Source organism: Nerophis lumbriciformis, linkage group LG17 (assembly GCF_033978685.3).
Source record: "Nerophis lumbriciformis linkage group LG17, RoL_Nlum_v2.1, whole genome shotgun sequence".
Classification (NCBI taxonomy): domain Eukaryota; kingdom Metazoa; phylum Chordata; class Actinopteri; order Syngnathiformes; family Syngnathidae; genus Nerophis; species Nerophis lumbriciformis.
Genome location: NC_084564.2, coordinates 31893867 through 31909751, shown reverse-complemented (window position 1 = coordinate 31909751; position 15885 = coordinate 31893867). Strand labels below are relative to the sequence as shown.

At 39.4% G+C, this 15885-nt stretch overlaps 1 protein-coding gene across 1 annotated transcript in view; it reads right to left on the bottom strand.

The window, feature by feature from the left end:
• Positions 1-322: 322 nt before the first annotated feature.
• Positions 323-15885, bottom strand: part of aadac (arylacetamide deacetylase) — a 37839-nt gene continuing 22276 nt past the window's right edge. Inside the window, exons 4-5 of the mRNA XM_061973089.1 lie at positions 12212-12383; positions 323-1080 (exon numbers count right to left, since the gene is read on the bottom strand). Of these exons, the coding sequence (XP_061829073.1) occupies positions 454-1080; positions 12212-12383 (799 nt within the window). The 3' untranslated portion in view covers positions 323-453. The remainder of the gene's footprint in view (positions 1081-12211; positions 12384-15885) is intronic.

Below are 15885 nucleotides of genomic sequence, written 5' to 3'. Positions count from 1 at the left end.
GACACCCAAAGTAGTCATTGTCTTCCATAGTCTGCGATGAGTAGTACGTAAGTGTATGTAAACTTTTGACCACGACTGTATGTTTTGCCCTTGGTTGCCTTAGTTTTAACCCAAAAAAATTACATTTACACATTACATCTCTGTATATATCTTTTCATTATTATTTATCTGTTGTTTATCTAGGTTTTGTTCCATTGAGACCAAAGATTACTTTTGCAAGGGGGTTTGTTTACATTTTGTTCATACTTTCTGGAAAAACTAACTACTTGTCATACTGTTAACATTTTACAGTGTCATAAAAATGTGTGACAAATATAACAGATTTCATGATGTGCTACTGTATTTACAGATAAAATAAGCATTAGTAAAAAATAAAATAATAATATTACTGCCAAATTGGTAGCATTTTGCACCCAATAAAACAATGGAGCAACTGGGTTAATTCAAGTTATTTCACAAGTTTTCCTTTAGCCATTTCACGTAGTTGTCCGTCATGCGGCGAGCAAGGAGAAAGTCGGTGGGCCACACGGTGAACATCAGCGCACCGTGAAATCCCGCGTCGTAATGTTCGTGAGTCACCGCGACACCCGCCGTGCGAAGACGCGTGACATACATGATCCCGTCATCTCGGAGAACGTCGTACTCACATGTGAGAATGTAGGCTTTAGGCAGAGAGTGCAAGGCTGTGTCTGGAACCAGCAGTGGGGACGCCCTGGGGTCAGCTAAAGAACGAGACGGTTCGCTTGTTCCAAACTCCTGCTCTGCCTCCCCATGCACCACAGTGGGGGCGCTGTAGTTATATTTTCTGCGATAAGCCTCAGGCAGGAAGGCGCTCCAATTGACAAACTTCAGCAGGCTGGAAGACTCTGGATTGTTGTGCGTGTTGGCCATCATGGCTCTGAAAAAGGCTTTGTCGCTGGTGAAGTACTCGCTCCAGAATCGTACCATGAGGGTGCGCGGTAATATGGGCATGTCTTGGTTTTGTTGGTAAGAAGGTGTGTTGAGGTCCAAAGCCTGGAGCACAGGGTAGATGAGTGCTTGGGCTTTCAAATGAACCTGTTGTGTGGGGTCCTTCAGCAACTGTAAGGAGTTGGAAACCATTGCAATGTAACACAAGCTGATATCGTCGAGAGATAACAAAGAACATCTGATGACATAAAAAGGTGTTAAAGTTAACCACTTCACAGTATAAATACGACAGTGGTGGTCAAAAGTGTACATACACTTGTAAAGAACGTAATGTCATGGCTGTCTTGAGTTTCCAATCATTTCTACAACTCTTATTTTTTGTGATAGAGTGATTGGAGCACATACTTGTTGGTCAGTAAAAATATTCATGAAGTTTGCTTCTTTTATGAATTTATTATGGGTCTACTGAAAATGTGAGCAAATCTGCTGGGTCAAAAATATACATACAGCAATGTTAATATTTGGTTACATGTCCCTTGGCAGGTTTCACTGCAATAAGGCGCTTTTGGTAGCCATCCACAAGCTTCTGCTTGAATTTTTGACCACTCCTCTTGACTAAATTGGTGCAGTTCAGCTGAATGAGTTGCTTTTCTGACATGGACTTGTTTCTTCAGCATTGTCCACACGTTTAAGTCAGGACTTTGGAAAAGGCCATTCTAAAACCTTCATTTTAGCCTGATTTAGCCATTCCTTTACCACTTTACCACTGACATCACATGGACAAAGATAACCCATTCTGGAGGAAAGTTCTGTGGTCAGATGAAACAAAAATGGAGCTGTTTGGCCACAATAACCAGCAATATGTTGAGGCCTTTAATCCCAGAAACACCAACCTTATCATCAAGCATGGTGGTGGTAGTATTATGCTCTGGGCCTGTTTTACTGCCAATGGAACTGCTTTAAATGGGACAATGAAAAAGAAGGATTACCTCCAAATTCTTCAGGACAAGCTAAAATCATCAGCCCAGAGGTTGGGTCTTGGGCGCAGTTGGGTGTTCCAACAGGACAATGACACCAAACACACCTCAAAAGTGGTAAAGGAATGGCTAAATCAGGCTAGAATGAAGATTTTAGAATGGCCTTCCCAAAGTCCTGACTTAAACGTGTGGACAATGCTGAAAAAACAAGTCCATGTCAGAAAACCAACACATTTCGCTGAACTGCACCAATTTTGTGGTCAAAATTTCAAGCAGAAGCTTGTGGATGGCTACCAAAAGTGCCTTATTGCAGTGAAACTTGCCAAGGGACATGTAAGCAAATATTAACATGTATGTATATTTTTGACCCAGCAGATTTGCTCACATTTTCAGTAGACCCATAATAAATTCATAAAAGAAGCAAACTTCATGAATGTTTTTTGTGACCAACAAGTATGTGCTCCAATCACTCTATCACAAAAAAAATTAAGAGTTGTAGAAATGATTGGAAACTCAAGACAGCCATGACATTATGTTCTTTACAAGTGTATGTAAACTTTTGAACACGACTGTATATACTTTTGCTAACAAATAAAAATAGCAAATAACCTGTGGGTGCTAGCAGCTTTTACTATCAGTCGATCCAACTTCGGAAACGTTAATGTCTTCAAGAGGTACTGCACTTTTCTAAAAATGTTGCCTATAACTCACAATCCTTGTGAGAGGCAAGAACAAATATGTATTTTTTATCCAATGCATTATAACTCGTAAATAATTGTAAATAAAAGTCTGCTTACAATAGAGCCAATGGGGGCCATGACATCATTGCGTCTATTTCGACTATACAATCCGATAAATAATAGAGATGGCCGATAAATGCTTTAAAATGTAATATCGGAAATTATCGGTATCGGGTTTTTTTTTGGTTTTTTTTTATTAAATCAACATAAAAAACACAAGATGCACTTACAATTAGTGCACTAACCCAAAAAACCTCCCTCCCCCATTTACACTCATTCACACAAAAGTGTTGTTTCTTTCTGTTATTAATATTCTGGTTCCTACATTATACATCAATATATATCAATACAGTCTGCAAGGGATACAGTCCGTAAGCACACATGATTGTGCGTGCTGCTGGTCCACTAATAGTACTAACCTTTCACAGTTAATTTTACTAATTTTCATTAGTTACTAGTTTCTATGTAACTGTTTTTATATTGTTTTACTTTTTTTTTTTATTCAAGAAAATGTTTTTAATTTATTTATCTTATTTTATTTTTTCATTTTTTTTAAAAAGGACTTTATCTTCACCATACCTGGTTGTCCAAATTAGGCATAATAATGTGTTAATTCCACGACTATATATATCGGTATCGGTTGGTATCGGTATCGGTAATTAAAGAGTTGGACAATATCGGAAATCGGCAAAAAGCCATAATTCTAATAAATAACCATCCAAAAAGCGACAACAATACTCTATTTACATTTTGTGAACTGAATATTAAGCAAGTTATTAGCAAGATCAGGGTTCCCCAAACTTTTTGACTCGGGGGCCGCATTGGGTTAAAAGAATTTGGCCGGGGGCCGGGCTCTGTATATATATATATGTATACATATACATACATATATATATATATATATATATATATATATATATATATATATATATATATATATATGCATACATATACATACATATATATATATATATGCATACATATACATACATATATATATATACATACATATATATATATATATATATATATGTCTTAATAAGGTTATCCAAAAAATAGTGCTCGATACCGTAGTAGAGCGCAATATATGTATGTGTGGGGAAAAAAAATCACAAGACTATTTCATCTCTACAGGCCTGTTTCATGAGGGGGGTACCCTCAATCGTCAGGAGATTTTAATGGGAGCATTCGCATACCATGGTTTATATAGGGCACAGAGTGGGTGGGTGCAGGCTGGCCTAGGGGCGTGGTGATTGGTTCATGTGTTACCTAGGAGGTGTTTCCGTCTATGGCGGCATGTTGTTACAATTTCGCTGCGCTTGTTGAGGGATGACAGGTCTGGACGGTAGATAATAAACAGTTTCTCTTTCAAGCATAGGTTGCATCTTTTATTACCACTATTGTAAGGTGTGCTGGATGCAAGAATTTGCCATGTTATTGAATATTCAACATTATTGTCTTTGAGGTCCCAAATGTGTTTGCTGAGTTCTGTGGTATTTCGCAGGTTTTTGTTCCTGAAAGAAGCCTTGTGGTTGTTCCATCTGGTTTTGAATTCACCCTCGGTTAATCCTACATATGTGTCGGATGTGTTAATGTCCTTGCGTATTACCTTAGATTGGTAGACAACTGATGTTTGTAAGCATCCCCCGTTGAGGGGGCAATCAGGTTTCTTTCGACAGTTACATGCTTTGTTGGTTTTGGAGTCGTTCTGACTGGGGGTCGACGGCTCATTTGCAATTGTTTTGTTGTGGTTTGAGATGATTTGTCGTATATTGTTCATGCAGCTGTAGCTCAATTTGATGTTGTTCTTGTTGAAAACTTTTCTTAGGTTGTTGTCTTTGGGAAAGTGTTTGTCAATCAGGTTGAGGAATTTGTGTCCAATGTTCGTTGAGACGTTTTTGCTGTATGGGGGGTTGTACCAGATGATGCCGTTTCGTTTTCTGTTCTTTTTTGGCTGGTTTCCTGGTGTGGGTTCATAGGTGAGGGTGAAATTGTATCCGCTTTCATCAAGGGCTTTTTGGTACAGGGGGGTTGCTTGGTCAAATTCAGCTTTGCTAGATGACAGCATCGATAGCCTTTTATTGATTCCGGTAGGTATTCTTTTCGTGGTGGTGGGTGGATGGTTGCTGTCATGGTGCACGTATTGGAGTGTTGTGTTGGGTTTCGTGAATGGTTGGTAGCTGTTATTTCTCAGGTTGAAAGTGACGTCAAGGAAGTTGACGGTTTGCTTGTTGGCTTCAATCGTGATCCGTAGGCCGTTCTCTTTGAAAATTTGGCATATGCGCTTCTTGGTATTCTCGCTGCTCCTTGGCGAGGCACGACACACTGCCAGTCCGTCATCACGGTAAATACCAAGGTTCAGATTGAGGCTAGCGAGCTGGGAGAGGAGGAAACTCCCAACGAGTTCACACGTTTCTGCTCCGTCAAAACTTCCCATAGTGACGTCAAATGTTGCATTGTTCTTTTTTTGCCATGGTGTACTGTTGTGGATGAGAATGGAGTTTTTTGCGTGGATGATGATGTTTCTTTCGTTGCCTGTGATTGAGTCGTAGTCTGAGGCGAAGTCTAGTGCTTGAGTCAGTAGGTCTTGCGTGATGGAAGGGTAAAATTCCTCGATATCAAAGGAGATAAAGTTGTGCTGTTGTTTGTCTTGGATGTTGTTGAACCATTTGATTACTGCTGCTGTATTTCTCCATTGGTTGAGTGGTGTTTTGTCCTTGATTTTTGTGTTGACTCTGTCCAGGATTATTTTGCTGATTTTTCCTATTTCAGATTTAGTTGGGTTTATTAGTCGGCATGTTGGGTTATTTGCGAAGTTGGGTTTGTGATCCTTCAATGTGATGAAGGCTTCCTTGTTGGCTGTGGCGTCTCAACGGGGGATGCTTACAAACATCAGTTGTCTACCAATCCAAGGTAATACGCAAGGACATTAACACATCCGACACATATGTAGGATTAACCGAGGGTGAATTCAAAACCAGATGGAACAACCACAAGGCTTCTTTCAGGAACAAAAACCTGCGAAATACCACAGAACTCAGCAAACACATTTGGGACCTCAAAGACAATAATGTTGAATATTCAATAACATGGCAAATTCTTGCATCCAGCACACCTTACAATAGTGGTAATAAAAGATGCAACCTATGCTTGAAAGAGAAACTGTTTATTATCTACCGTCCAGACCTGTCATCCCTCAACAAGCGCAGCGAAATTGTAACAACATGCCGCCATAGACGGAAACACCTCCTAGGTAACACATGAACCAATCACCACGCCCCTAGGCCAGCCTGCACCCACCCACTCTGTGCCCTATATAAACCATGGTATGCGAATGCTCCCATTAAAATCTCCTGACGATTGAGGGTACCCCCCTCATGAAACAGGCCTGTAGAGATGAAATAGTCTTGTGATTTTTTTCCCCCACACATACATATATATATATATATATATATATGTATATATATATATATATATATATATATATATATATATATATATATATATATATATATATATATATATATATATATACACATACATATATATATATATATATATATATGTATATATATATATATATATATATATATATATATATATATATATATATATATATATATATATATATATATATATATATATATATATATATATATATATATATATATGTATGTGTGGGGGAAAAAATATGTATACATATATATATATATATATATACATATATACATATACACATACATATATATATATATATATATATATATATATATATATATACATATATACATATACACATACATATATATATACAGTATATATATATATATATATATATATATATATATATACCGTATTTTTCGGAGTATAAGTCGCACCGGAGTATAAGTCGCACCTGCCGAAAATGCATAATAAAGAAGGAAAAAAACATATATAAATCGCACTGGAGCCTGGCCAAACTATGAAAAAAACTGCGACTTACAGTCCCAAAAAATATGGTATATATACTGTATATATACATATACATATACATATATATATATATATATATATATATATATATATATATATATATATATATATATATACATATATATATATACATTTATATACATATATATATATATATATATATATATACATATATACACATTCCGAGCGCGATGATGTCATGTTATCGATAGGAAAATGCATTTTGAGACAATATGATTTGCCTGAGCGGCTAGTAGACACCGAGAGTAACAAGCGGTAGAAAATGAATTACAAAGGACGTATTTTTTTAAAATATTAATTAAAAAAAAAAAAAAAGACCATTTTTTGGGGACTTTCCGCGGGCCGGATTATGGATGCTGGCGGGGCATAGTTTGGGGACCCCTGAGCAAGAGTGTTATTAGAAGCTCTAACGTTAAGGACCTACATTTAGCAGGGCATTTATTAGGGAGAGGCGACTTCCTCATGTTGTTGCATTGACATCATCAAATGGTGAGCTGCTTTCTCGCCTCGGAGCTTGTGAAAGTTCATTCTCGATTTTAAATCATGCCTCTCACCTCGACAGTGAAATGATGCGCACATGACTGAGAAGTTGGTACACTTTGACATCCAACTTAGACCCGAAAAAGAACCGAAAAGACTAGCGTGAGTCATTCTTCATCTAAACGGAAATATACTAACATCCCATCAGTCGGCATCCCACTCACAGCAGACATTGTACAGTAAGTGATGTTTTAATATGTCTGTTGGCGCTCATGTTGTGAGTTGTAATCAGTGATGTTGTCGAAGCAAAAAGCTAATGTTGTGATGGGTTTTTGAAATATTGCGCCACCGTATGCATAAAATGAGCAAAATACGTAAATATGACATGTTTCTGTGAATGTGCCTGTTACTGCATTACATACATACTGTACTTACAGCGGGTATGTCAACCATCTGGATGGTTTTTAAACGCTTTATAGGCAGAATGAAACGACTCCCATCAGGCTCCATTGTAAGCAGACATTTGCTGGCATTTATTTACTATTTAGAATGCATGAAAAAAGAAAAAGCATATTTGTGCTTGTCATACATAAGGATTGTGAATGATAAGCAACATTTTTTAAAGTACACTTCCCCTATAAGCCTCATGATCTCTACTATGATCAGTTGTTATTAGGGATATTGCGATCAGGTTTTCATGCTGCCGATACCGATCATCCATGAGTGACATCAACCGATACTAATACAGATATCGATCAAATATATTAACTGCAAATTTGTTAATTTATTTATGGTGAGTACTATGGATAATTTAACAATATCAGCATAATATTTTAACAAGCGTTTTATTATCTTGCTTATACATGCAAATGTTTGAGCAAAACAAAGTCTATAGTACAAAATAAATAAACAAAATCAAAAACTACTAACCAAGACTCATTTAAAACCTTTGGTTGTTTCCCTCAAAGTCCTCCTGTGTTCACAGAATGATTCCCTGGATTGGTCCTTGAGGGCGCATGCAAGTTTGCCCAACCAGTCTACATGTGCTTTGTGGACTTGGAGAAGGCATTCGACCGTGTACTCCTGTGGGGAGTGCTCAGAGAGTATGGGGTATCGGACTGTCTGATTGTGGCGGTTAGCTCCCTGTACAAACCCTGTTTACATACGATTTGGGAAATTGTGTTAGATGTAAATATAAACGGAATACAATGATTTGCAAATCCTTTTCAACCCATATTCAATTGAATGCACTACAAAGACAAGATATTTGATGTTCAAACTCCTAAACTTTGTTTTTTTTTTGCAAATAATAATTAACTTGGAATTTCATGGCTGCAACACGTGCCAAAGTAGTTGGGAAAGGGCATGTTCACCACTGTGTTACATGGCCTTTCCTTTTAACAACACTCAGTAAACGTTTGGGAACTGAGGAGACACATTTTTTAAGCTTCTCAGGTGGAATTCTTTCCCATTCTTGCTTGATGTACAGCTTAAGTTGTCTCCGTTGTGGTATTTTAGGCTTCATAATGCGCCACACATTTTCAATGGGAGACAGGTCTGGACTACAGGCAGGCCAGTCTAGTACCCGCACTCTTTTACTATGAAGCCACGTTGATGTAACACGTGGCTTGGCATTGTCTTGCTGAAATAAGCAGCATGGTAACGTTGCTTGGATGGCAACATATGTTGCCCCAAAACCTGTATGTACCTTTCAGCATTAATGGCGCCTTCACAGATGTGTAAGTTACCCATGTCTTGGGCACTAATACACCCCCATACCATCACACATGCTGGCTATTCAACTTTGCGCCTATAACAATCCAGATGGTTCTTTTCCTCTTTGGTCCGGAGGACACGACGTCCACAGTTTCCAAAAAAAATTTGAAATGTGGACTCATCAGACCACAGAACACTTTTCCACTTTGTATCAGTCCATCTTAGATGAGCTCAGGCCCAGCGAAGCCGACGGCGTTTCTGGGTGTTGTTGATAAACGGTTTTCACCTTGCATAGGAGAGTTTTAACTTGCACTTACAGATGCAGCGACCAACTGTAGTTACTGACAGTGGGTTTCTGAAGTGTTCCTGAGCCCAAGTGGTGATATCCTTTACACACTGATGTTGCTTGTTGATGCAGGACAGCCTGAGGGATCGAAGGTCACAGGCTTAGCTGCTTACGTGCAGTGATTTCTCCAGATTCTCTGAACCCTTTGATGATATTATGGACCGTAGATGGTGAAATCCCTAAATTCCTTGCAATAGCTGGTTGAGAAAAGTTTTTCTTAAACTGTTCAACAATTTGCTCACGCATTTGTTGACAAAGTGGTGACCCTCGCCCCATCCTTGTTTGTGAATGACTGAGCATTTCATGGAATCTACTTTTATACCCAATCATGGCACCCACCTGTTCCCAATTTGCCTGTTCACCTGTGGGATGTTCCAAATAAGTGTTTGATGAGCATTCCTCAACTTTATCAGTATTTATTGCCACCTTTCACAACTTCTTTGTCACGTGTTGCTGCCATCAAATTCTAAAGTTAATGATTATTTCAAAAAAAAAAAAAAAAAAATGTTTATCGGTTTGAACATCAAATATGTTGTCTTTGTAGCATATTCAACTGAATATGGGTTGAAAATGATTTGCAAATCATTGTATTCCGTTTATATTTACATCTAACACAATTTCTCAACTCATATGGAAACGGGGTTTGTACGATCAGTGTCAGAGCTTGGTCTGCATTGCCGGCAGTAAGTCGGACCCGTTTCCAGTGAGGGTTGGACTCCGCCAAGGCTGCCCTTTGTCACCGATTCTGTTCATAACTTTTATGGGCAGAATTTCTAGGCGCAGTCAGGGTGTTGAGGTGATCCGGTTTGGTGGCTGCAGGATTAGGTCTCTGCTTTTTGCAGATGATGTGGTCCTGATGGCTTCATCTGGCCAAGATCTTCAGGTCTCACTGGATCGGTTTGCAGCCGAGTGTGAAGCGACTGGGATGGGAATCAGCACCTCCAAGTCCGAGTCCATGGTTCTCGCCCGGAAAAGGGTGGAGTGCCATCTGCGGGTTGGGGAGGAGATCTTGCCCCAAGTGGAGGAGTTCAAGTACCTCGGAGTCTTGTTCACGAGTGAGGAAAGAGTGGATCGCGAGGTCGACAGGCGGATCGGTGCGGCATCTTCAGTAATGCGGATGCTGTATCGATCTGTTGTGGTGAAGAAGGAGCTGAGCCGGAAGGCAAAGCTCTCAATTTATCGGTCGATCTACGTTCCCATCCTCACCTATGGTCATGAGCTTTGGGTTATGACCAAAAGGACAAGATCACGGGTACAAGTGGCCGAAATGAGTTTCCTCCGCCGGGTGGCGGGTCTCTCCCTTAGAGATAGGGTGAGAAGCTCTGTCATCCGGGGGGAGCTCAAAGTAAAGCCGCTGCTCCTCCACATGGAGAGGAGCCAGGTGAGGTGGTTCAGGCATCTGGTCAGGATGCCACCCGAACGCCTCCCTAGGGAGGTGTTTAGGGCATGTCTAACCGGTAGGAGGCCACGGGGAAGACCCAGGACACGTTGGGAAGACTATCTCTCCCGGCTGGCCTGGGAACGCCTCGGGATCCCCCGGGAGGATCTGGACGAAGTGACTGGGTAAGTCTGGGCATCCCTGCTTAGGCCACCCGATCTCGGATAAGCGGAAGAAGATGGATGGATGGATGGACAAATTATCAATCTAGTGTCGTATTGATCATATGCTGATATTACCCTTTGCTATCGACACCATCAATTTATGGATCGAGTCGCAAGCCTCTCACGTGTCATATACTGAGTGCCACAATGCTGACACACCAACAATCAAGCAGTTAGCTTAGCTATTAGCATGCCAGCTCCTGGTTTGCTCTCAGTGTGTAACATGTTTAGCCTTGTCCTCCAGGGATATTGTTACATCATAAGGATACTTAAGATACTAAGAATTGCAGTTTATTTTCCATTTTTTTCAGTCTGTTGTGGCCAGTGCCCTGTACTTTGCAGTGGCTTGTTGGGGGAGCAGCACCAGCAAAAGAGACTTTTGTCAAACTGATCCGGAAACCCGGCCAAACTATTGGCACACAGTTGGAGGGGTTTGTGTCAGTGAGGGACAGGAGGACACTGGACAAACTGCTGGCCATCATGGACAATCCTGCCCACCCACTCCAGCAGACAATTGACGGACAGCGGAGTTCATACTCCAACAGGCTCCTTCAGCTTGGTTCCCACAGTGTTGGATTGAAGAACTCCTTCATTCCACACTCCATACAGCTGTATAAAACACTGGCCATACAGCAATAGATGATATCTGTCTATTACCTGACACCTGACATGTTAGCTACCTCTCTTTGTTTATAATGTATATTTTCTGCTGGATCTACTCTCTACTTTATGCTGCAGCTGTTACATATACTGTAATATTGTACATGGTCATTGGGATTTGTTAGAAATTGTATACATTATATAAAAATACAATATAATGTAATAAATCAGTATATATTACATACTGTATATATAATATGTAAATATTACATGTATGTTAAATGTTATATTGCTACTATGGTACACTTGTTGTCTACTTTATACCTTCATTATCCTTTCCATCCTTACACTTTCCATCCTTTGTAACTGAGCTACTGTGTGGAACAATTTCCCTTGTGGATCCATAAAGTTTGTCTAAGTCTAAGTAATGGAGGTGATTGTTATTAGCATAGGGAAGTGGCTCCACACTGTGTATGGAGACACTAAATTAGCTGCTTGCCAGCTAAAAATTCCCAAAAATAAAAAAATATATAAACATACAATAAATACAGTATCCGCCTTCGTGATCATCTTTAAAAGGCATTAATCGGCAATATCAATCACATACTTTTTCACGATACTGATCAGCGGCCAATCAATTGGCACATCACTAGTTATCATTCAACTACTCGCGTTACAATTGTAATATAAATTAAATAGTGGTATTATATTAGGTTAATTACTTGTCGAGGATCTAGAATCAAGACTACACCTGCTACTAGTTGAATATTTAGTACCACATCTGATGTCATCAATTCACCTTTTTCTGTACCAGAACGTTAAAATCTTGAATAATAAAATATATATACTTGCTGGGAGACAGCAGCTGCCAGGTTTCCCCCAGCACTGTCTCCAGATATTGCAATACGTCCCGGGTCCACAGAAAACTGGGCAAGCACCCCCATCTGGAAAAAGTGTTTCACAACACGGTAAACATCCTCATATGGGACCGGGAAGTGGTGAGCAGGAGCAAGGCGGTACCTGAAAGAGAAAGAATGAACCCACAACACATATTTTAGCAGGATAAGTTAAACACTATCTGGCAGGATGTTTAAAAGTCTTGGGCTGACTTTGAAAATATTCAGTAAATAAATATTTTCCTCTTAATACTATGCTTCAAAACCTCATCAGGAGTCCCAACAAAATTGCAGAAAATGTATATTTTTTTTAACTTTTTTCGCTAAAATGTCGTAATGGGGGACCCTTACACAAAAATAAAAAACAAACGGACTTGCTTCAGCAGCACGACACTGGTCCTGTAGTTGTAGGAGATGTCTCAAAACCTCATCAGGAGTCCCGACAAAACCCGAAAATGGCAGAAAATGCATATTTTTTGAAAACTTTTTTTCGCTAAAATGTTGTTAGGGGGGACCCTTACACAGAAATTAAAAAACGGACTTGCTTCAGCGGCACAATACTGGTCCTGTAGTTGTAGGAGATGTCTCAAAACGTCTTATACTTATACTCGGATTATATATTTTCAGCATAATAAAGTTACCCAAAAAATCCTACTTAATACTGAAATGAATTAATTAACTCATATTATGTTCTAAATATGGTATATGTTTATATCAGTGGTTCTTAACCTGGGTTCGATCGAACCCTGGGGGGTTCGGCAGAGCCTCCGCCGCAGCGTGTCACGACTGGGACTGTGGCGTGGTTTGTTCTCCCGAGGTGCAAAAGATTTGGACCAGATGTGGCGTGAAGGGGAGTACATGATTTATTTTAACACTATAACTACAAAAAAAGAAGCAAACAAAAGGCGCGCAGAAGGGCGGAAGTACAAAACTTGACTATAAACACAAAACTTGCACAACGGAAGAAACTATGAACAATGAAACAAAACTTGCAAACTATGGCATGAATAAAGAAAACTTACTTGGACGAGAAAACGGCATGAAAAAGCGCAGCAAGGGTCATAAGGGTGTGTGGAGAGTGTGTCAGGGGTATGAATGCGGATGTCGCCAGAAAGACAAACTGAAAACAATGAACTTAAATACTACAGACATGATTAGTGAAAACAGGTGCGTGACTCAAAACGTGAAACAGGTGCGTGACGTGACAGGTGAAAACTAATGGTTGCTATGGTGACAAAACAAACAAAAGTGCACAAAAAGTCCAAAAACAAAACCAAACATGACTAAAACAAAACATGATCACACAGACATGACACAGCGGTCAAGACACATCAGACTCCTGAATTGATTAACGTGGACCCCGACTTAATTAAACAAGTTGAAAAACTTATTCGGGTGTTAACATTTAGTGGTCGATTGTACGGAATATGTACTGTACTGTGCAATCTACTAATACAAGTTTCATTCAATCAATCAATCGTGTAAATAAAAACTTCTCACTATCGGCGTATCTGTACTGTAAAGTTAACATTTGAATGACAATAAAAAGGAAGTCTAAGTCTAAGTATTATGGATACCCCCAAACAATGTTCCCTCTAATTTTCCAAGTGATTTGCAAGTGTGTAATTTGTTGTGAGTTCATGCTCTGTGTTGGTTTTGTTCTTTGAACAAGGTGATGTTCATGCACGGTTAATTTTGTGCACTAGTAAAAAAAAACATAACTTTGTCTTGAATTTGAACAAAAAAAAAATAAAACATTTTATTTTTCAGTAAAGAAGGGTTCGGTGAATGTGCATATGAAACTGGTGGGGTTCGGTACCTCCAACAAGGTTAAGAACCACTGGTTTATATTCACCTTGGAGGGAAGCAAACCACCAAGTTTAATTAAATAGTGGTATTTCAGTTTGAGCACATAAATAGATAAGGCCCCTTAGTTTGGATTGGATCACTTCTCGTAGAAAAAGAGGCTCTAAATGGGACTTCGAAATGCAAAAGTGATAACCATATCCTTGAGAAAAGACTACCTGTCTAGCTCAACGCCAACATTTGAGTTAAAGTTAAAGTACCAATGATTGTCACACACACACTAGGTGTGGCAAAATTATTCTCTGCATTTGACCCATCACCCTTGATCACCCCCTGGGAGGTGAGGGGAGCAGTGAGCAGCAGCGGTGGCCGCGCCCAGGAATCATTTTTGGTGATTTGACCCCCAATTCCAACCCTTGATGCTGAGTGCCAAGCAGGGAGGTAATGGCTCTCATTTTTTATAGTCTTTGGTATGACTCAGCCGGGGTTTGAACTCACAACCAACCGATCTCTGGGCGGACACTCTAACCCAGTGGTTCTTAACCTTGTTGGAGGTACCGAACCCCACCAGTTTCATATGTGCATTCACCGAACCCTTCTTTAGTGAAAAATAAAATGTTGTATTTTTTTTAAAATTCAAGACAAAGTTATATGTTTTTGGTAACACTTTAGTATGGGGAACATATTCTAAGTAACAAAGACTTAATTTAAAGTTATTTGGTTAGGGTTAGGGTTAGAGGGTTAGGGCCAGGGTTAGAGGGTTAGGGTTATAATAAGGCCATGCCGAATAAGGTATTAATAAGTACTTAATAATGACTAGTTAAGAGCCAATATCTTACTAATTTGCATGTTAATAAGCAACTCATTAATGGTGAATATGTTCCCCATACTAAAGTGTTACCATGTTTTTTTTACTGGTGCACAAAATGAACCGTGCATGAACATCACCTTGTTCAAAGAACAAAACCAACACAGTGCATGAACTCACAACAAACTACACACCTGCAAATCAGTCTGACTTCTGCTGTTGCCGTATCCGTAATACGCCGATATGGAGAAGTTTTTATTTACACGATGAGTCGGGTGTGTCTTGACCTCTGCCGAATCCCTGAGCCCGACTCACCGAACCCCTAGGGTTCGATCGAACCCAGGTTAAGAACCACTGCTCTAACCACAAGGACACTGAGTAGGTGATATGACCCGATATATAAATTATGACTTAAAGCAGTTGTTATCCAGACACTTACACACAAACATCTCTTTTATGGTCCGGATGTGCTCCCCTGACTTAGCACACACACCCCATACCTGCCAACTTTTGAAATCAGAAAAACCTAGTAGCCAGGGTCCAAGGGCCGCAGGCCCCGGTAGGTCCAGGACAAAGTCCTGGTGGGGGATTCCTTCGCCCCCCGACGCAAAATGATTATTAGCATTCAGACAGGTTAAAATGTTGCTAAAACCATCACTTTTCTATCAGTCACAGTGACTTTTCAAAACAAAAATATTACAGCAAAAATCATATGGGTTGATTGACATGTTTATTCTGTAAGCTAACTTCAATAGTTTGAAATTATTTTGACAGTTAATGCCAGTTATCCTGTCAACCTTTCACAAGACTTCAATTTGTTAATTGAAAGTATAAACAGTATAAACACTTTTTACAGTAAACAAATGGTAAAACAGTACTAAACAATTCCATTAAAAAAAAAATTGGTGTCATTATTAACTTTCTGTCCAAGCTTGTATAATCTACTGCCTTGTTCAATTGTAAAAAATATTCTGTGCCTAAAATTCACATTTCTATTACAATTATCATACTG